General features: G+C 63.5%; 1 protein-coding gene across 1 annotated transcript; it reads right to left on the reverse strand.

The window, feature by feature from the left end:
• Positions 1 to 290: 290 nt before the first annotated feature.
• Positions 291 to 9,633, reverse strand: NES (nestin). The gene is made up of 4 exons (XM_045983185.1): positions 8,528 to 9,633; positions 7,378 to 7,502; positions 5,641 to 5,714; positions 291 to 5,387 (listed from the first exon to the last, which is right to left on the reverse strand). The coding sequence occupies exons 1-4, from the start codon at positions 9,305 to 9,307 to the stop codon at positions 766 to 768; spliced, it is 5,601 nt and encodes a 1,866-aa protein (XP_045839141.1). The 5' UTR covers positions 9,308 to 9,633; the 3' UTR covers positions 291 to 765.
• Positions 9,634 to 19,621: the final 9,988 nt, after the last annotated feature.

The following is a 19,621-nucleotide window of genomic DNA, read 5'->3' on the forward strand; positions in this document are numbered from 1 at the left end:
GGCGGCACTGAGGGGCCGGGGTGGGGGGAGGAAGCCCATGGCGGGGTGGCCCCCAGCCTAATCCCTGTCATCAGCGCTGTGGGCAGAGATGATGATGGCCCTGGCTTCTGACGGCGCAGAGGTCACCTGGACTGCTACCCGCCCTCCACCCTGGGCCCCGGGTGGCCTTCCCGTCCCTTCTCTCTGCAGAGGCAGCCCCTCCCCCGCACTAGCCTTGTCCTAGTCACCCCCCCCCCCCCGAGGACCCCCCATCCCAGGGAAGGAAGAGTCCAGATGTTAGAGACCAAAGATTGCTTTATTCAGGCAGGGGTGAGCCAGACACAGCACGGCAGGAACACGGGGTGGGGGGGTCAGGGCTTGGGAGCACCCCCTCCTCCGGTGGCCAGACCCCCTGCAAGGGTGCAGTGAGGAGGGACAGGGCAGGGGAGCCCTGCGGTGAGGACCACCACAGCCCCCTCCCCTGGGGGGAGCCCTTCCCAGAGGACAGGAGGGGAGAAGGGGTGTGGGAGGAAAGGGGCCTAGTCCTACGGTGGTTCAGCCAGCTGGAGCCTCCTGGGGCGGCAGGTCCACGGGCCGGGGTGCATTCCGGAGCCTCTGTTCTCGGGACTCACCCCTGCTTCACCCTGGCCGGCCAGGCCTCTGGGACAGAGGCCACGGGTCGAGGGATCATAACTTAAGGAGTGCTGCCTCTGAGCAGGGAGGGGACTTAGGGACCCCCCCAACACGCACACGCACCCCGAGTCCTCAGCGAGCGAGGAGCTCTCTCTAGTCCTCCCCTGAGGACCAGGAGTCGACATCTTCCCTCGGCCTGAACTTCAGGAACTGGCCCGCGCCCAGGTGAAGAGGAGATCCTGCCCAAGGGGACTTCAGGGCACCCCCCTCATTGTCCTCCTCCTCCAAGAGGCTGCCTGGGTCCCCCTCGGGGCCCCCCAGTTCCCCCTGCCCTCCTCCCTCAGACTGCTGCAGCCCATTCACCACCCCCCCACTCACGCGCTCTAACTCCTCCTTCAGGCTGGGGCCCTGGCCATGGACACCCAGGCTGTGCCCCACTCCGCCCAGTGTTCCCAGAGGGTCGGGGACCTGGTCCTCCCTCTGCAAGGAAACAGGGCCAGACTCCCCGTCCGAGCCCGAGGGCTCCGAGCTGTCCTGGGACTCGGTCTCCAGGGCGGTTCTCCGGACATCAGCTGCCGCGTCCCTCACGCCATCGTCCCAGGGGACGGTGCCATCTCTGGTCTCAAACCCCAGGAAGTTCCCTCTTTGAGGGCCACTCAGGGCCGGGAGGGGGCCGACAGAGGACCCTGGGCCCCATCGGCCAGCCCCTGGCTCCCTCCCATCCTCTTCCTCTTTGTCTTCCTCTCCCTCCTCCCCACTCTCCTCCTCATCTGCAAACCCGTCAGACTCGCCCTCCCCGGCCCAGGCTGCGGGCTCAGGAGCTCTGCCCAGAGGTTCCACAGCCTCCCTGGGGACCCCGGGGGCCCCAGGAAGGCGAGAAGCCTCGGTCTCCAGGTCCTCAAACTCCTCCGACAAGTCAGAGTCCTGACCACGGTCCACCTCCTCCTCCTTGTTCTCCTCCTTGTCTTCCTGGTCCTCCTCCTCGTCCTCCTCCTCCTCCTCGTCCTCCTCCTCGCCCCCTCGCTGGGCCCCACAGCCCTCCGAGGCCAGGACAGAAGGACCCCAGCCTTCCTTTCTGGCCTCCCCTTGCGGGGAGGCCCTCGGCTCTCCGACCGGATCCCACCTGGGGGAGGTCTGGGACTGCAGATAGAGGCCCAGGGGAGTGGAGTCCGGAAGGGTTTCCCCAAGTTCGTCAGCCTCGCTGTCTTCTCTGTTCTCCTCCCCCTCCTGGAGGTCCTCAGCGCTGCCCTCGCTGCCCCCAGACCCCGAGCCCTCCTGCTCCCCCTCCGCCCCTCCCAGAGCCTCCGCTCTGCCCTCCGGCCCCCAGCCAGCCTCCGGGCTCCCCTCAGCCGGGAGCGGGAGCCCAGGGGCATCTCCAGGGGTCGGGGTGGGCGACCGGGGCTCAGTGGGTCCCAGCACTAGCTCTGCGGCTCCTGCTTCCTCCAACGCCAGAGGCCCGGGCCGAGGGGCCGCCCCACTGCTTCCCCTGTGAGAGGGGCCCTCGGTCTCGGCGGGGAGCCCGGACTCTGCTCCCCAGGGGGCCCCCAGCTCTGCCTCCTCCCAGCCCCTGGAAGGTTCCAGGGGGTCCATGCTCCTCCTGGACGGGGTGGAAAGCTCTGGGTCCGGAGCAGCTGCCTCCGCTGGGTCCTCTGTGGACCCCTCCGAGCCCTGCATCCGCTCTCCCTGCAAACCTTCCTGGCCCGTGGGGGGCGCCGTCCCCCCCTCCCTGGCCGGGCAGCCTGGGTCCTCCAGCGCCCCCACCTCCCGCTCTGGTCCCGGCTGGCTTCCCGGGGCGGACTCGCCCGCAGCTGTCCCTAACCCCAAAGTGACCTCTGGGGCGGCCTGGCCGCCCCCCGGGGACTCATGTCCACCTTCCAACACCAGCTCTCTCGCCTCAGACACTCCCCGGGCAGGCTGGATGCCTGGAGCCCAGACTAGCTCTGGTCGCCCTTCAGGGTCCCGGAAGCCCTCAGTGCCTCCCTCCCCGCCGGCTCCCTCAACTGGCGCTCTCTGCTCTTGGGGCTCCGGGCTCCCCAGGTGCCCCTCGCCGGAGCTCCGGGCCTCCCCTGCAGCCGCCAGCCACAGCTGCCCGCGCCCCTCAGCCTCCTTCTTCCCGGCGAAGCCACCCGACTCCCTCACGTCCGCCTTTGCCTCAGCTTCCTGGCCCGCCAACGCCCTGCCAGGGGGCGAATCCTGATCCCGTTCTCCATCCCCCAGCGTGTCTTCCCACCCCTGCTGGTTGGCGCGTGGCGACTCCTGTCCTGCCTCTTTCAGAGACCTCAGCGACTCTGGGTCCTCCGTCTGTGCGGGGGTCTCTTCCTCGGTCATGGACCTTTGCCTTTCCTGACCCAGCTCTTCTGGAGGCCCCCGATTCTCTAGGCTCCACTCACCCACACAGCCCAGTGATTCCTGAGCCTCTGTTTTGAGAGGCCTCCGTGTCTCTCGGCCGTCTTCCACAGACTCCAGTGGCTCTTGAATTTCCTTGTCCAGAGGTTTTGTTGTCTCCTGATTCCTTTCTTCTGGAGACCACAGTGGCTCTTGAGTTTCTAGAGATTTCAATATTCCCAAATCACCTCCTGCAGACTTTGGTGGTTCTAGATTCTCTGACTCTGAAGATCCCATTGCCTTGCCGCTCTCTTCTTTCAGGAACCGTAATAACTGTTGATTCTCATTTTCAAGAGATCTCAATATCTCCTGGTCTGTTCCGAGAGACATCTGTGGCTCCAGTTTCACCTTTTCTAGAGGTCTTACTGTTGCCTGGTCTTCTTCTACTAGACACCCCACTGGATCCTGGTTCTCCTTTTCTAGAGATCTCAATGGCTCCTGGTTTTCACCTGCTAGGGACTTCACTGGCTCCTGGTTCTCTTTTTCTAGAAGCCTCAATGGTTCCTGGCCTTCTTCTAGACACCCCACTGGATCCTGGTTCTCTTTTTCTAGAGGACTCACTGTCTCCCGGTCATCTTCTTCTAGAGACCCCAAGGACCTCTGATTCTCTTTTTCTAGGGATTCCAATGTCTCCTGGTTCTCATCTTCTAGAGACTTCACTGGTCCGTGGTTCTCTTTTTCTAAAAGTCTCAGTGTTGCCTGGTTTTCTTCTACTAGAGACACCACTGGCTCGTGGTGTTCGTTTTCTAGAGGTCTCACTGTCTCTCGGTCCTCTTCGGGAGACCGCAAGGACCTCTGGATCTCTTTTTCTAGGGATCCCAATGTCTCCTGGTTCTCATCTTCTAGAGACTTCACTGGCTCCTCGTTTTCTTTTTCTAGGGGCCTCAGTGTCTCCTGGTCTTCTTCTTCTAGAGACTTCACTGGCTCCTGGTTCTCTTCCTCTACAGGTATCACTATCTTCTGGTCCTCTTCTTCTAGAGACCCCAAGGACCTCTGGTTCTCTTTTTCTAGAGATCCCAATGTCTCCTGGTTCTCATCTCTTACAGACCTCACTGGTTCCTGGTATTCTTCCTCTAGAGGTCTCACTGATTCCTGGTCCTCTTCTTCTGGAGACCTCAAGGACTCCTGGTTCTCTTTTTCTAGAGGCCTCAATGTCCCTTGGTCGTCTCTTTCTAGACACCTCAGTGGTTCCTGGTTCTCTTTTTCTAGAGGTCTCAAGGTCTTATGCTTCTCACCTTCTGGAGAGTTGAGAGACTCTTGGTTTTCTTTTTCTGGTAGTCTCAAGTTCTCTAGATTCTCATCTTCTAGAGATCTCAGTGGTTCTTGATTCTCCTTTTCTGAATCTCTCATTGACTCAAAGTTCTCTTCTAGAGATCTTACTAACACTTGATTTTCCTTTTCTGGATATAAAAATGTCTCTACATTACCTTCAAGAGACCCCATTAGTTCTCGATTCTCCTTTTCTAGAGATTGCAATGTCTGTGGGTCCTCTTTTCCTACAGGTTTAAGTAGCCCTTGAGTCTCTTTTTCTAGAGGTCTCACTACTTCTGCATCCTTCTCTTCTAAAGACATCAATAGCTCTTGACTCTCCTTTTCTAGACCTTTTGATGTGTCTAACCTCTTTTCTTCTAAAGACCTCAGAGATTCTGGATTCTCCTCTAGAGATCTCAGTGTCTCGTGGCTCTGTTTTTCCAGAGACATCAGTGGCTCTTGAATTTCCTCTTCCACAGACTTCAGAGTTTCTTCTTCCAAAGGACCCTGGGAGTCCTGGATTTCCTTCATGTTCAGACCCCCATCTTCTTGCCGTGTTTCCTGTAGCAAACTGTTCACCATTTTGACCTCTATGGCAGTTTCTTTCTCTGCCAGCCCCCAGATTTGCCCTTCACCCTCGTCCTGGAATCTGCTAGCCATTCTAGACCCACTGGGTTCTCTCCCTTTGGCCTCTAAACTACAGGGGTCTGGGCTGAGGGGTGGGGCCAAGGAGGTGTGATCCTCAGGAGACTGGCCAGTACCGGCCTCTTGTTGCTTGCCCCCAGGCTCCTCTGGTCCTGGCAGAATGCTGGAAGGGATGGCCAGGGCCCGCATAGCCTCTGGGGCCTGCTCCCTCCCAATCTGTGGCTGGAGTAGGGAGACGGGGGCATCGTGGGCTCCGATTTCTGCATCTGTAACAGCGCAGGGAGCTGGAAGTGTGGGTGGGATGGGGGTGCTGGCCAGGGTTGGGGTACGGGCCTGGAGGAATTCTCGGCTCTTCAGAAAGCCTGGTACAGGTGTCTCAAGGGTATCGGGCAAGGGCAAGGAGAGGGAAGTAGGGCTCAGGGCAGAGAGCAAAGGTCCCAGATGCTGGCCCTCTGGGGTCGGGGTCGCAGGGAAATGCAGCTCCAGCTTAGGGTCTGGAAAGGCAGAGGGGAAGAGATGGTGTCAGTAGGGACTGGCGGGGAGTTTCGAAGCAGCTCCCACTTCTGGCGAGAGTGCCCCGTGAGCCCTGCCCCACCTTCCACTGGCTGGGCTGAGAGTCCACTCACTGGTACCGGAGGCCAAGGACTCAAGACCTAGACTGGGTCTCCCAGGATAGGAATTACTCTGGGGCTTAAAGAGTAAAGAAGGAGAGAGTGGGGGGGGGGGGGTCCTGGCCCCTCTGCTTACCCTGGAAGCTGAGAGAAGCCTTGGAAACACCACCAGGGGTCTGCAGCCTGGAATTCTCAGCCTCTAGGAGGGTCCTGGGGATGAGGGAGGAAATGCTGGGTCAGCCGTCTGTCCGCAGGCCTCTGGCAAGCTGGCCTGGGAGGACTCGGCTGAGCCTGTGTCCCTGGACCGGCCGGCTTCCTCATTTCCACCGCCGCACAAAAGCCACGCGTGGGGTCACACTTGGCTGAGCCTGGGGAGTCCCATGGACACAAACCACAGCATCGCACACATGCTTGGGACACACGGCCAGACTCACACACAGCAGATTCCCACACAGTCCACACAGCGTGCACACACCCACACAGCCCCCCCCCCACCCCCAACCCCAGGCCAGTGATCTCATCCTCCCTGCGGCGCCGATTCTCATGCTAATCGCCGCCTTTGTCCACAGTGCAGTCTGGAGGGTCTGAGTGGGGGCTTCCCAGGGGAAGTGGGAATTCTCAGGCCGTTCCCATGGGATAGGCCCCCTCCTTCTCCCCCAGGGCCCCCAAAGCTGGTCACAGACAAAAGCAAATGAATTCCGCTCTCTCCAAATCCTTTTCATGCCTCAAAAACCAGTGGTTAAGCCGGCCCTGACCCTTCCCCTGGGTGGTTTGACTGCGGGTCGAAGCCCTCATCCTGGGATCTCTAAGTACTCTGGATCCCAAGCCTTTGGGGGCAGTGGCAGTCTTTGTGTCCATGACCCTGCCTCCGTGCCCCACGGGGAATGAGGAGGGTCCGGGGACAGGGGTGGGGGGGGGTGCCGAGCATCCATTCCCTGCTCCTTTCAAGGACTCTGAGTCTGCTTAGTGTCTGCCGTGATCTCACCTCTGTCCTTGCCCACGGGGCTCCGACTCTCTGAGCTTGGTGCCCTCTTCTTCATCCCAGGACCCGCACTGACCTTCCCTCTCGGGGCCCTGCCTTCCCTGCCCTCCTGATGCTGTCTCGGGGTCCCTGTCTTGGTTGGCCTGTGAATTCTCAGGGTACTGTCCTTGCATGTCTAGCCCTGGCCCCACCCGAAGGCAAAACCCCATCTTCAAGCTCCATCCTGGGGTCCCTCCCCCTCCTGCCCCCCAGGCCAATTTCCCAGAAGAGACTGTGGCTTTGAGAGAGGCGGTGCTTCCTCGGTCTCAGCCTTTCTGGAGCCAACAGGAAATGTGATCAGCAGCAGGGCTGGGCAGGGCCAGGGGGCTGGGGCTTGAGGGGAGTCAGGCCCGTGACATTCAGGATGTCACCCAGCCCCTCTCCCACCTCCAGACAAGGAGACCAAGGCCCAGGTCGGGTGCCCCCACCCCCAACCTGCAGTTCATCCTTTGTGGGGCTGCCCGGGGACATCATCCCCTTGGCGTGAGCACACACACACACACGTGCATGACACACACACACACACAGACTGGGCTTTTCAGCCCCTAGGCGGGGTCTGGATGGACAGCTACCCACCCTCCCCAACGCCTATGTGTCCAGCGGTCTCTGCCGAAGCCATCCCACTCAGCAGCATCACCCCCCCACCCCCGGGGGATCTCCCAGGCCCAGGAGACTTTTTCGTTCCTGAGCACACACCGGAGCAGGCGGGCTCCGGTGGGACACGTCCTAGTGGGGTAGGACTCGGTCACAGCACCCAGTGGCAGCCCAGTTCCACCACCCACGGCTCTGGGCCCCTGGTGGAGACGCGGCCTCGGAAGTGGTGTGTGCGCCCGGCCAGCCCGGACACCGTACCTGTAGGTAGCCACCTCCAGGCCGAGGGACATCTTGAGCTGTGCCAGCTGCTGCCGCCCTTCCAGCACCTGGGCGATCTGGCCCTGCAGGCCGAGCTTCTCCCGCTCCAGAGCCTCCACGGCCGACTGCAGAACAAGGGGGGGACCGCCCGTGAAGGCGCAGGCTTCCCCTGCTAACCCACCCGCGGGCCCCCCGGGCCGCAGCTGCCTCTGCTCCCTGGCGGATCCCCCCCTCTCCGCCCCTACGTCCTGCCCAGGGCACCCCCTCTGGGGTTTCCGAGGTCTGCGACCCCTCCCGGCCCTCTCCCATGGGAGTGAGTGGGACGGCAGCTCCCACAGGAAGGAGGAGGTGAGGGAGGAGAGGGGATGGGTTCCAGGGAGGAGAGGGGAACAAGAGTGGATGCAGAAGGAAAAACGATTAATCAAGAGGCCTGGAGCCCGCAGTCCGGTCCCAATCACTGTCTCCCAGTCCTCACACCAGGCTTCCGCCCCCTCCACTTCCCACATGTTCTGGAATCTTTCTCCTCTGAGAGGAGGGGTGGGAGGTGGCGGTGTCCAGACCTCTGTCTGGCCCAGGCGGGAGGCTATTTTCTCAGCTGCTGGTCCCATCCGCGCCGTGTCATGGGGAGCAGCTGTTCCGGGCTCTGGAATGTGCTGGGGGGGGGGGGGGAGCTGAGCAGACGTTACAGGGGAGTGGGACGGGGCCGCACATGGGGGCCACTGACCCCCTCTTGTCAGGGGGAGGGGGCAGTTAGGCACTGGGCAGACTCAGCGCTGGCGGCGATGGGGGCTGAGAGTGGTGACCCCGCATCTTCTGAGCAACACCAGAGCCCAGGAGAAGCGCCGCGCGGGGGGTGGGGGGGTGGGGGGGGTGTCATGGCCAGACAGTGAGGAGGCCGCTGTGACTATCCCTCCCGCTGTGACTATCCCTCCCGTGCCTGTCCCTCCCCTGTCCCTCCTGGCAGGCCAGGGGTGTGCTCTTTGACGCGGCTCTGAACCCCCCACCCTACTCTAGACAAAGTGGAGTAAGTCAGGGGCTTCTGGCACCAGGATGGGCTTTCTAAGAAGTGGCTCCTGACTGGGCAGCCACCGCCACTCCTGCTCCCCGAGCCCCACGGGGACCGCACAGCCCCCCAACCCGCCCCTGTCACCTGGAACTTCTCGGTGGCACGCAGCCGCTCCTGCCAGCGGCCCTCCAGCCTCTGCTCCAGCGCGGCCCTGCGCTCCCGGAGGCCGCCACGCTCCGCCTGCAGCCGCTGCAGCTCCAGGCGACCCTCGCGGGCGCCCTGCACCGCGCGGCCCAAGCGCTCGCGGGCCTGGCCCAGCGACGTCTCCATGCGCGCCACGCGCTCCTGGTAGCCGCGCACCGCCCCGCGCCACGCGTCGCCCAGCTGCCGCGCCAGCTCCTCCAGCTCCGGGGCCGGCGCGGGGGGCCCGCGGGGCGCGGCGGGGCGGCTGGGGGCGCGGGGCCGGGCGCTCAGGACCGCGCGCTCCTCCTCGTGCGCCGCGCACACCGCCTCCAGCTCGCGCTCCAGCTCCGCCGCCCGGACGCTCAGCCGAGTCTGGGCGCACTTCTCGGCCTCTGCCGCACGCCGGATGCGGGCCGCCTCGGCCGCCGCCCGCTCCCGCGCCAGCCGCTGCTGCTGGCACTGGCCTGCCACGCCCGCCACCTCTTCCGCCAGGTTGTCGCGCGCCACCTCGGCCGCGTGCTTCTCCCGCCAGCGCTGGTCGACGAGGGCCCGCAGGGCCGCCAGCTCGTCGTCGGCTCGGGCGCGCCAGGAGGCGTCCCCGGTCTGTGCCCGGAGGCCTCCGAGCTCCGCGCCGAGCAGCTCATTCTGCTCCTCTAGGGCCTTCACCCGCGCCAGGTAGGCCTCCAGGCGCCGGTTGAGCTCCCACATCTGAAAAGATTCCTCCCCCAGGCAGCCCTCCATCTTGCCCGCGAGCCTGGCCCACCGAAGGCGGAGAGACGCCGGGCAGCGGGAGAAGCCAGCAACTCTCAGAGCTCTTAGGACGCACGGGGAGGGGAAAGGAGACCTCCGGGGACAATGACGGGGCGGGGCGAGGAGCAGCCGAGCGACTGAGCGTCGGGAGTGGGAACGAGGCTATTCATACTCCCGCCAGCCTGGCGGGAAAAGGGGCGGGACCCGGGCCTTAACCCCTGGAGTTCGGGAAGCGGGTCCCGCCCGCGTCCGTGCGCCGCGCTGTGCGGGAGCTGGAGCGAGCGCGGCGCCCCTGGGGAACCCGATCCCAGGAGAGGCTGCCTGCGGGGGAGGCCGTGCCCAGAGCTGGGCCTGTGGAGGGGGCCGGGGACCGACGCCTAGGGGGGCGGGCGGGCATGGCGGGGGGTGGGGGTCGGCCGCGGGGCGGGTCCCTGTTTCTCAGCACCCGCAGCAGAGGTACCGCTTAGGAAGTCCTCGGACTCGGTTTCTTCATCCACAAAATGGGAGCAATGATGGGCCTCTCACCGGACGTCGGTTGGTCTCGCCCGGGAGAAGGCGGCATCGCAGAGAGGACGGGCGTGGGGGGGACCCCACGCGGAGAGCGAGAGCAAGGACGTTCTGTCCGGAGGCGCGGCGTGTGCACAGACGCCAGGACGCGGGGAGATGCGGGGGGCGGTGCGCACCCACCGCTCCGCTCCGCGCTTCCCGCCGCTCTTCCCGGTGACCTGAGACTCACAAACCCACTGTTCGGGGAGGGCAAGGCTCCCCCAGTTCCCAGGGAAGGGGGCCCCCTCCCGCCCTCCGCGTCACAAGGCGTTTAGTGGGCAGAGGGTGCCCCCCGGTGGTGAGCGGCGGGGCCGCGAGGAGGAAGGGAGCCGAAAGAAGGGGCCCTCCTGGTCACAGCCAGTCCCTTTCCTGGTCCTTGTAAGGGGCCTGGTCGTGTTCCCACGTCTTACTGCTGCTCTCCGACCGAATCCACAAAACACACCTTTGAGGATTCTGCATTCTGGAAGCCGAGAGATCACTGGGGTGGGAGCGTGGGGAGGGCCTTCTGAGAGAGGGCGTCCTCCAGCCCGGTGGTGAGGGGCGGGTAAGCTGTGGAGAACACAGAGGAAAGGGCAGCAGCGTCCAAAGGGGACGGAGGGGAACCCGGAGAGGCAATTTCTGCTCACGTAAATCCAGATTGAGCTAGGAAGTGTTGCCCGCGCCCCTGCTGTGTCAGCGCTCGCCCCAGCCCAGGACGGTGACATTATGACAGGACTTAGCCAAAGTGTTGGCGGAGAGCTGGGGGAGCACGGAACATGGGCAGGGTTTCTGGGTTGGAGGGCGGGGGTAGAACAGGGTCGGTGACCGGAAGGTCGTCTCACCAATACCCCAACCCCTGTCCCCGGGTCAGCTGGGCTTTGGAATTCACTCAAATCGTGGACTAGAGGCCCGGGAGGGGCTGGTGGGAGCAGATAGGGGACTGACTGAGGGTCAGTGCAGACCCAAGGCTGAGGCTTCTCCACCCGCACATCAGCCCACAAAGTCTGCTGTCTGGCCTGGGCTGGGGGCTCCCAAGGCCCATGTCCCGGAGAGAGCACCCCGTCTGACTTCTGCACTTTCTGGCTAAAGGACCTTGGGCAGATCGCATCACTTCTCTACGTGACCCTCCAGGTACCGCTTGGTAAAGGAGGTTAATACCCATTCCCATAAGCTTGTTGCGGAGATCAAAGCAGACCACGTGTGGGGACGTCTTCGCAGACATCCCCGCAAAAGCCGTCACCCTGGAGCCAACTCTCTCATGGACGCTGGGGCTGCATTTGGGGATCGCGGGGAGCGGAAATGCTCAACATGCTGGGGAGGAGTGTGGCACCGAGTTCCCGAAGGCAGGAGACGGTGGCTTCCAGCAGCCACCGCCTGGCGGAGCTGCAGAAATGCTCAGCCGACTGCCAACGGGTGATACTTGAAGCGATGACATGTTCAGGAGAAGAAGGCCCTCCGTGGGGGCCAGCGGGCACTCAGGGGGTGCCTGGAGGGCCAAATGGCCTCCTCTCCCCTGCCCTGGGGTTGTACTGGATTCCCGGTACTTTTGTGAGGCTTTCGGCTGTACTTTTGTCCCTGGGCCCAGGCCACATGGGCCACATGACACTCCTGTGGGCAGATACAGAGTTCAGTGGCCGTCCCCAGAGCTTGAGGGCCGTAGACATTTGCTGAAGAGCAGGAGGAAAGCGTAGACTGCATTTGTCCCATCTACGGCTCATGCAGAAGCCAAGAGTTAGAGTTTGACCAAATAGAAAAAATGAACCCGATGACATTTAATAGGGATAAATGTAAAAATTTGCTTTTGGTTTCAAAGTCAGCAGGCATTAAGAAGGGAACAGCGAAGAGGAGAGCATCTCCGCTGAAGACAGCCCGAGGGTCTTAGTGGACCACAGCTTGTTGTGAACCAATGCTGGGAAATGGCTGCCCAACCCAGTGAGCGGTTAATGGACGCAGGGTGTCCAGACCAGAGGTGACAGCCCCGTTGCCCTCAGTACGTGGAGGATAGTTCTGGACACTGTGTTTTCAGAGGGACTTTGAGAGGTTGGAATTGATCCCAGAGGAAGAAGACCGGGCAGCAAGAGAACCTGGAATAATGTTCGATGGAGGCTTTTTCAGTCTGCTCCTGTCCCAGCAAAGCTCCAAAGCTAGAAGCGGGAGCCTCTGAGGCCCACACCCCCCGGAGGAGCGTCCCAGAGCCACCGGGAAGGTCTCTGCACCCCATCCACACGGGCTGGGGTGCCGCTCCAGAAGGCAGGCTGCGGCTTCTCCTTCCTCGGCTCAGAGAGGTGTGATGCCCCCCAAGGCGAGAGGGTGCGGGCTCCTGAGGGGACCAGTCTTCGGGGGGGAGAAGCCTGAAGGGCACACTGGGGTCCCACTCCTGGGCCGGGAGCGTGCTCATCTCCCTCTGGGCCTGGCCGAGTTAGGGAAACAGACTGGATGGGGATGGCGGGGACAGAGAGCGCCCCAGGGAGGGACAGGTGAGGTGTGGTGTGCCAAGAGGGTGCCGTGAAAGGACCCCCCATGGGGCCATAAGCCCTCCCGGGGAGGGGGGAGGTCCACGCCTGAGGGGCGCTGACTACAACACCCGCTAAGCAGCACTCGGCCCGTTTCCTACAAAGAAGCTCGGAGGGGGGCTGCCAGAGATCCTAAAGGGACCGCAGAGGGAGATACCGGCCCCTCCTTTTGCCTCCCTGTCCCCCTCCTTCCAGCCAGCCGGCTGGGCCTGGCGTGGGGTTCTCTCCTCCGCAGCAGGTTAGGGGGCCTTCCCAGCCTCCATTCTGGCCAGGCAGCTGATGCACAGACAGCAGGTAGGGTGGAAAGAGCACTGCACAAAGAGCCCTATCCCTCTAGGCCACTTGGAGGCGTCAGTGTACCGCTCTGGGTCTTGGTTTTCTCATGAATGTATTTATTGGACTCCCGAGCCCCCCTCTCGGATGCCGGGGGCAGCACGTGCTCTGAATAAATATTGTGAAGGAATCACGGAGGACCCCTGAGGGCACCCATCCCGGAGCTTCTGGGCGTATTAGACACAGGGGGCCACACCGTGGGACCCATAGACACACGGGCAGAGCAGGGTGCCGTGGGGTTAAAGTGGGGCCTCTGCCCTCAAGGCAGCGAGGAGCCATGGAAGGGTTTTAACCTCAGTCACGGGGTAACCTGCTCAGACTTGTGTCTTAGGAAAGTCACTCTGGAGGACCAAGCTGGGGCCCACGGGGGGGACAGGTGGGGGGACTATGAGCGTGGACGGGCCGCTCCCGGAGAGAAGGTACAGAGACGAGCCGTGCTATGCCCTTCTGTCTGTGGGCACTGTGGCTCAGGGTCCGGTGAGTACCCCACAGAGAGGCAGCCTTCCGGCTCCCCGTCTGCCGCCTGGAGCCCCCTGGAGCTGCCTGGAGCGGGGTGTGGCGCCAGAGGCCGCTGTTGCTCAAGAAGCCTCCATCCCCAGAACTCAGTGTCTAAAAACTAAGATTTAGGGAGTGAGGCAGGTAATAGTGTTGTGATCGTGCCTCGTTTCTACCGGAGGAGACGGCTCAGAGGGGGTGAGTAACCCATCCAAGACCACAGGGTCAGGGGCGCCTGGGTGGCTCCGTGGGTTAAGCCTCTGCCTTCGGCTCAGGTCTTGATCTCGGGGTCCTGGGATTGAGCCCCGCATCGGGCTCTCTGCTCAGCGGGGAGCCTGCGTCCTCCTCTCTCTGCCTGCCTCTCTGCCTAGTTGTGATCTCTGTTTGTCAAATAAATAAATAAATAATCTTAAAAAAAAAAAAGTAAAAAAAAAAAGTTGGTTAAATGAAATTTAAAAAAAAAAAAAAAAAAGACCGGGGCATCTGGGTGGCTCGGTGGCTTAAAGCCTCTGCCTTCAGCTCAGGTCATGATCTCAGCGTCCTGGGATCGAGCCCCACATCAGTCTCTCTGCTCAGCGGGGAGCCTGCTTCCCCTCTCTCTCTGCCTGCCTCTCTGCCTGCTTATCTCTCTCTGTGCCAAATAAATAAATAAAATTAAAAAAAAAAAAAAAAAAGAAAGACCACACGGTCAGAATCAGGACTACGCGTCCCTCTCTCTGGGGATGAAGCCCATGGGGTCACAACACGAGCCAGAGAGGGGGACGTGCAGAGAAGTCTAGTCTCTGCCCGCCCTCATGCTTCTCCTGTCGTCTCCCTCGGGGCCACCGTAGGCCGCATGGAACCAGGAGGTGACCGACTTGGGACACAAGCCCCTCTGCCCTGGTTAGAGTTGAGTCTCCCTCTCCCTCCCGCACCGGCCCGCCCAGCTTTGGGAGAAGGACAGGGGAGCTGCTGGGGGGCGCTGGAGCTGGGATCGGGGACACGGGCTGGGCCACCAGGGCCTCACACGGAGCCCCTGACGGGTGTTTGCTGCCTCACGGACCACAGCCGGGGCTGAGTGTGGCTGGGGCACCCCCTGACGGAGGGCACAGACACCCCCTCTCACCGCATGCCTGGAGCAGTGGGGCGAGGCTGCAGGGGAGGCTGTGCAGACCAACGGCTCTCGAGGTGCACCCGCGTGGGAGTCCTCCAGAGACCCCTAAACTCTCCGAGTCCCAGCTCCTCATCTGAGGTGGGACGGTGATACCCCCCGGCCTGAACCCAGACGGTTCGCTCTGGCCAGCCCTGGGCAAGTGCCCTGCACCCCAGTCCTTCCCAGGAGCTCACGGAGGAGCCCGCCATGAGTGAGGGGGTGGGGACGAGGGTCCTGGCGCCCAACGCCACCCGACCATCCTCACCCAGGCCTCCTGGCCTGCGAGGCCGACTGGGAGGGGATCGCATGCCTTCACGGGACCAAACATGGCTTTCCGAAGCGGGCCTGTGCGTCCCGTCCCCACCAGCGGGGCTCAAGCAGGTCCCGTGGCTCCACGCCCTTCAGGCGCTGGTGCTTGGCTTCTCCGGGCTGTGTGCTGTGCTCATCGGATCCGACCGTGGGGGTCACCGCCGCGTGGCTGAAGCCCACGCACAAGCCTGCCGTGGAGAAGGAAGAGCCGGGGCAGAACCTTACCGGCCGCATCCCGGCAGAACAGTGCATCCCGCGGACACGGGCGCACGCGCAGCGTCCAGAAAGCAAACGGAAGCTGGAACTGAAGGAGAGGACCGTGGGCCCCTCTGGGGAGAAGGACAGAGATGCAGGGCGTGGAGGGGCAGGCCGTGTGCGTAACAGAAGCCTTTTTTTTTTTTAAGATTTTATTTATTATTTGACAGAAATCACAAGTAGGCAGAGAGGCAGGCAGAGAGAGAGGAAGCAGGCTCCCCGCTGAGCAGAGAGCCCGATGCGGGGCTCCATCCCAGGACCCTGGGATCATGACCTGAGCCGAAGGCAGAGGCTTAACCCCCTGAGCCCCTGGCGCCCCTGTAACAAAATTCTTGATGGACAGAGTGCATGGAGCATTTCAAAGTAAATACAGAGGACGGGGTCATCCTGGGCATCCGGGAGCTCTTGGGTACAAGGGCCCAGACTTTTCTTCTGTGGGTCCAGGAAAGGCCTGTGAGGCAGAAGCTGTGGGGCCAGAGGTCAGCCCGGACGGGGCGGCCATCACCTGCTTCGGGACTGCAGCGGCTATGACCAAGGGCGAGAGCACCCTCTTGCTGGTGTCTGACCCGCCACCTGCTGGCTCATTCGCTGGGGGTCTGTCCTAAGGACGCTGGGGGCTTCCTCAGGCGGGAGACTCCAGCAGTCTAGGAATGAACAGCCACTGTCCTGATCCCAGGCTCCAACTTCTGTCCTCCCTGGAGAGGCTGCGGTTCCTGCCCAGAATGTTCTATGGACCAAAGCAAGAGGCCTAGAAGTTAGTTGCGGGCAGAACTTGCTTGCGCTGTGGGACCAGACAGGAGCGGAGTGGGGTGAGGGAGGGGTGGGGTGAGGGAGGGGTGGGGGGCCTCCAGCAGCCCCCATCCCACCCCCTGCCCCTGGCCAAGCAGGAGAGGGGCCCCGAGGAGGCCCAACCTGCAAGAGCAGCTCCGGTCCAGCACCTCCTCCCCAGGGCTCTGGGAAGCCTGCCCCAGCCCAAGCCCCACAGATAAGGGGGGAGGTGTCCCGACTCCTCCTAAGGCCATTTTGAGCCAGTCTCAAAATCCCCTGTTCTGTTACTGTTTGAGCCAGTCTCCAAATGGCCTTAGGAGGAGTCGGGACACCTCCCCCCTTATCTGTGGGGTTTGGGGCCGCACTGTTTCCCTGCTGGGAGTCCGGGGCCCCGGGAGACCTACTAGGAGGGCATATGAAGGGAAGGCCTTAGAGGAGAGCCCGGTCTGAGGAGCCCGGGTGAGTGGCAGAGAAGCAGGGACTCCTCATTGGGGCAGCTAGCGGGGAGGGGGAGGTATATTTATCTTGCGAGCTGGTGGCATTAAAAATAACCAGGGGGCCCGAGTAACCCAAACTTCCAGGCCCGCTCCGTGGAAGCAGAGCCTGAGACCTGCCGTCCTGCTCCCCCCACCCCCCCACCCCCCCCACCCCCCCCCACCCCCCCCCACCCCCCCACCCCCCACCCCCCCCCACCCCCCCCACCCCCCCCCCACCCCACCCCGTCCCCAGCCCGGCACGCAGTGGGGCCGGCAGGCGGGTGCCCAGGAGGCGCCCAGCCACCAGAGGGCAGGGGAGCGGGGAGCCGGGCAGAACAATGCTGGCTCCCAGCCAGGAGCTCCAGTGGGGGCTGAGGCGAGGGGCGGGCCAGGAGAGAGGGTGGAGAACAAGGGAGGAAGGTGAGGGAAGTGGCGGCAGCGTCCCACCCCGGGGCAGGGGCAGCGTCCCCACCCATGCGCCCACACACGTGCCTGCCGGGTCCCCGAAGCCACCTGTGACCGGAGCGTGTCCTCCCGTCCGTCCCGGAGGAGCTGACGGGGCAGCACCGCAGCACGAGGCACTTAAGTCAGCCCTGAGGAAGGACTTCCCTGGGGACAGAGGGGGCAAAGGGCAGGCGGGAGCCAGAGAGGGCTGGGGAGGGTGACTCTCTCCTTCTGGGCGTCCCCCAGGGAGTCCCCCGGTGCTGGGCTGTGGCCTGCGCTCTAGTCCTGAGACAGGTGGCTGGAGGGATGACCTCACCTTCCTGCCCGTGCATTTCCACAGTCCCCGGCTGGTTCCTGCGTCAGAGCTGTGATGACAGAAGGGACAATCCCAGGAAAGCTTGTGTGAAAAGTTGAGCCTCTGCAGGGCCAGGAGGAGAGGCCACAAGGGCCGGGGCGGCCGTCCTCCTCGTACCCTATCCTGCACAGCGAGCTCCGAGGCGCCCCCTGGCTCCGGAGCCCAGGGGGCCTGTGGAAGGGCAGGCTGGGCACCTAGCAGGGGGTCAGAGACTACTTCCTCAGTGGCCGGGTTTATCCCCACCGCAGGGTCTGCACAGAGAAGAGCTCTGAAAATGTTTGCCAGGGGGATAAACGCTGTCCGTCCACAAGGGGCCTGGCCTGGCCCCTGGGAACCGTGATACGACCTTCCCCGTGAGTCACCCAGGTAGGGGGAGGCCCCCCAGGCCTCCTGATGCTCGGACACATCCTGGGAGGGCCGACATGGATGGGGGCTGGGTGGCCAGCCCTGTGCCGTGCCAGGCCAGGGGACGATGGCTGTCCCTCCCCAGGCCGCTCTGGGCCAAGTCCGGGATACCCTTGCCTTTAGGCTCCTGCTGAAACCTTAGCTTATAATCCCCCACCTGAGACTGAGGGGCCGGCACCTGTCGGGCCCTCATAATCTGGGGCCCAGAAAGAGAGGACAGGGGCCCAGCGAGGGGCACCTGCTTGCCGCACTGCGGGGGGAGAGACGGAAAACAGACTGTGGAGACTGGATCCTGGATCGTTCTCTCAACCCCAGAGAACCCGCTCCCCTCGCTGGAGAGCAGGAGGGTGCGGAGGGGCCCAGCTCACACGTCCGGGGACCCAGCTGGTTGGTACTGGACCCAAGCGGCCCATTTTGTGGGACCAGGGATTTCCCTGCGGCCTGAGCAACCCCCCAAGCAGGCCACACCCCTTTCGGGTCCTCAGTTTCCTCTGACAAAGGAGAGGCAGGATCGCTGAGGGCGCTTCCTTCTGGGACTCGGTGCTCAGCTTCTAGAATTCCCAGCTTCTAAGATTGCACCTCGGGCTGCGGAAGGGAGGGCTGGTTGCTGAGGACAGAGCAGCTGTCTGCTGGGGCCTGCGTCACTGGCTTGAGTCCCAGCCCGGCTCTGCACACCTGCTCCTCTCCGGGGTTGGGGCTGGGGGGCTCAGGCCGGAGTCCCATCTCCTCCGGAGGTCCCCAGGTCTCCGAATTGCCTTCCTCCCTGCCCCCTGCAAGCCGCCAGCTCCCTGGGGGCAGCCGGGAGAGGTTGGCCAAGCCCGTGGAGGGGGAGGCAGAGGTGCTGGGCGGGGTCTAAGCTGTCTGGGGCACTGGGCAGGGGCAGAGGAAAGGCAGACGTTTGGAGAGGTGGCGGGAGGATGGAGATGGCCTTTCAAAGTCCCTTCCAGTTGGCCGAGTTGGGGGGATGAGAAGGGGACCGGAATGTCCTGGGACTTGCGTGATGGTTCAGGAGGAGTCCGTGGCCTGGGGTTAAGTGGGGTCCAGCCCGTCTCACTCTGCCCCCTTACATGCCTATGACTGGGCCTCGGGGGCGGACCTTGCTGTGGGGAGCGACTGTCAGGGCCCTGCGGGGGGCCTGAGGAAAAAGGGTCGGCGGGAGGGCAGGAGGACGGGGACCCAGCCTCCGGGACACCCAAGGGAGAAGGCAATCCAGGCCCCCTGCCCCGCCCGAGGCTGCTGGGAGGGGAAGGAGGCTGGGAAGGGTGAGGCGGCTACGGAGATGCTGAGCAGGGGCGGGCAGCCGCCAGGAGCAGGGAGACCCCGGGGGGAGGGTGCTGTGGGCCTGCCAGGTTCCCGCCGCAGCCTGGGAAGCACCCAGCCCAGAGATCCTTATCCAGCCCAGGCACAGAACTGGTTTCTCGACTGGTAGTGCCAAGGGGGACAGGGACAGGAAGAAGCCAAGAGGTCAGGAGGGCAGCGGGCCTGCAGGAGCAGGGAGGGCCCGGGACGGGGGGGTGGGGGGGGAGGGCGGCCCCTGGCACCCGCTGGCCCCACAGTCTCAGCCAGCTCTGGCGGGGCCTCGCCGGCGTGGCGCAGCCCCCGCATGTTACACGGATCCACAGCTGCACACACCAAAGGGCCCCCAGGGCCCCACTGTCCTGCCTGCCCCCCATCTTTCCAGCCGGGGGAAATGCCTGGTTGGACCCGCTCCTCCCTGCCTCTCCTACCCCCCAACATCCAAGGCTCCTGAGGTCACGGGGGGAGGGGCAGGGGAGCCAACAGGCGTGAGGGGGACCCGGGGGGCTCTCCTCAGGGCCTGCTCCCTTTCATCCCCCGCCACAAAGGGCCGCCCCAGTCCCATCCATCTTGTGCCTGTGGCGGCCCTTTGTCGGGACCCTGGGTCAGAGGGCCCGACCAGCATGCCCCCCTCCTCCGACTCCCGCCCCTGGGGCCCTCCGTGCCCTCCCCTGCTGGATTCCCCCTCCTCCCTGACCCCTGTGTCCCCTCCGCCAGGCTCCTCCCTGCCTCTCCCTCTCCTCAGCACCCTGGGGGTTCCGGAGGCTTGGCTCTTCTTGCCGCACACAGGTGGGAGCTGCCTTTGGGATCTGGGGGCCTCTGTTCCACCCAGGGCCCTGGCTCCCGCAGGCTTTGTCCTCTTCTGTCTGGCTGGGCCCCGAATCTCCGGGTTTGGACGTGACTAGGTCCGTGTCAGCCCTACGCCCCTGCGTCTTACAGAGTGTCTGTGGGGACCTCAGTTTCCCCAGATGTCCGCGCCGGCGGTGCCAGGCGGGTCAG

This window comes from Meles meles, chromosome 17, assembly GCF_922984935.1.
Source record: "Meles meles chromosome 17, mMelMel3.1 paternal haplotype, whole genome shotgun sequence".
In the NCBI taxonomy this organism is placed as follows: Eukaryota; Metazoa; Chordata; class Mammalia; order Carnivora; family Mustelidae; genus Meles; species Meles meles.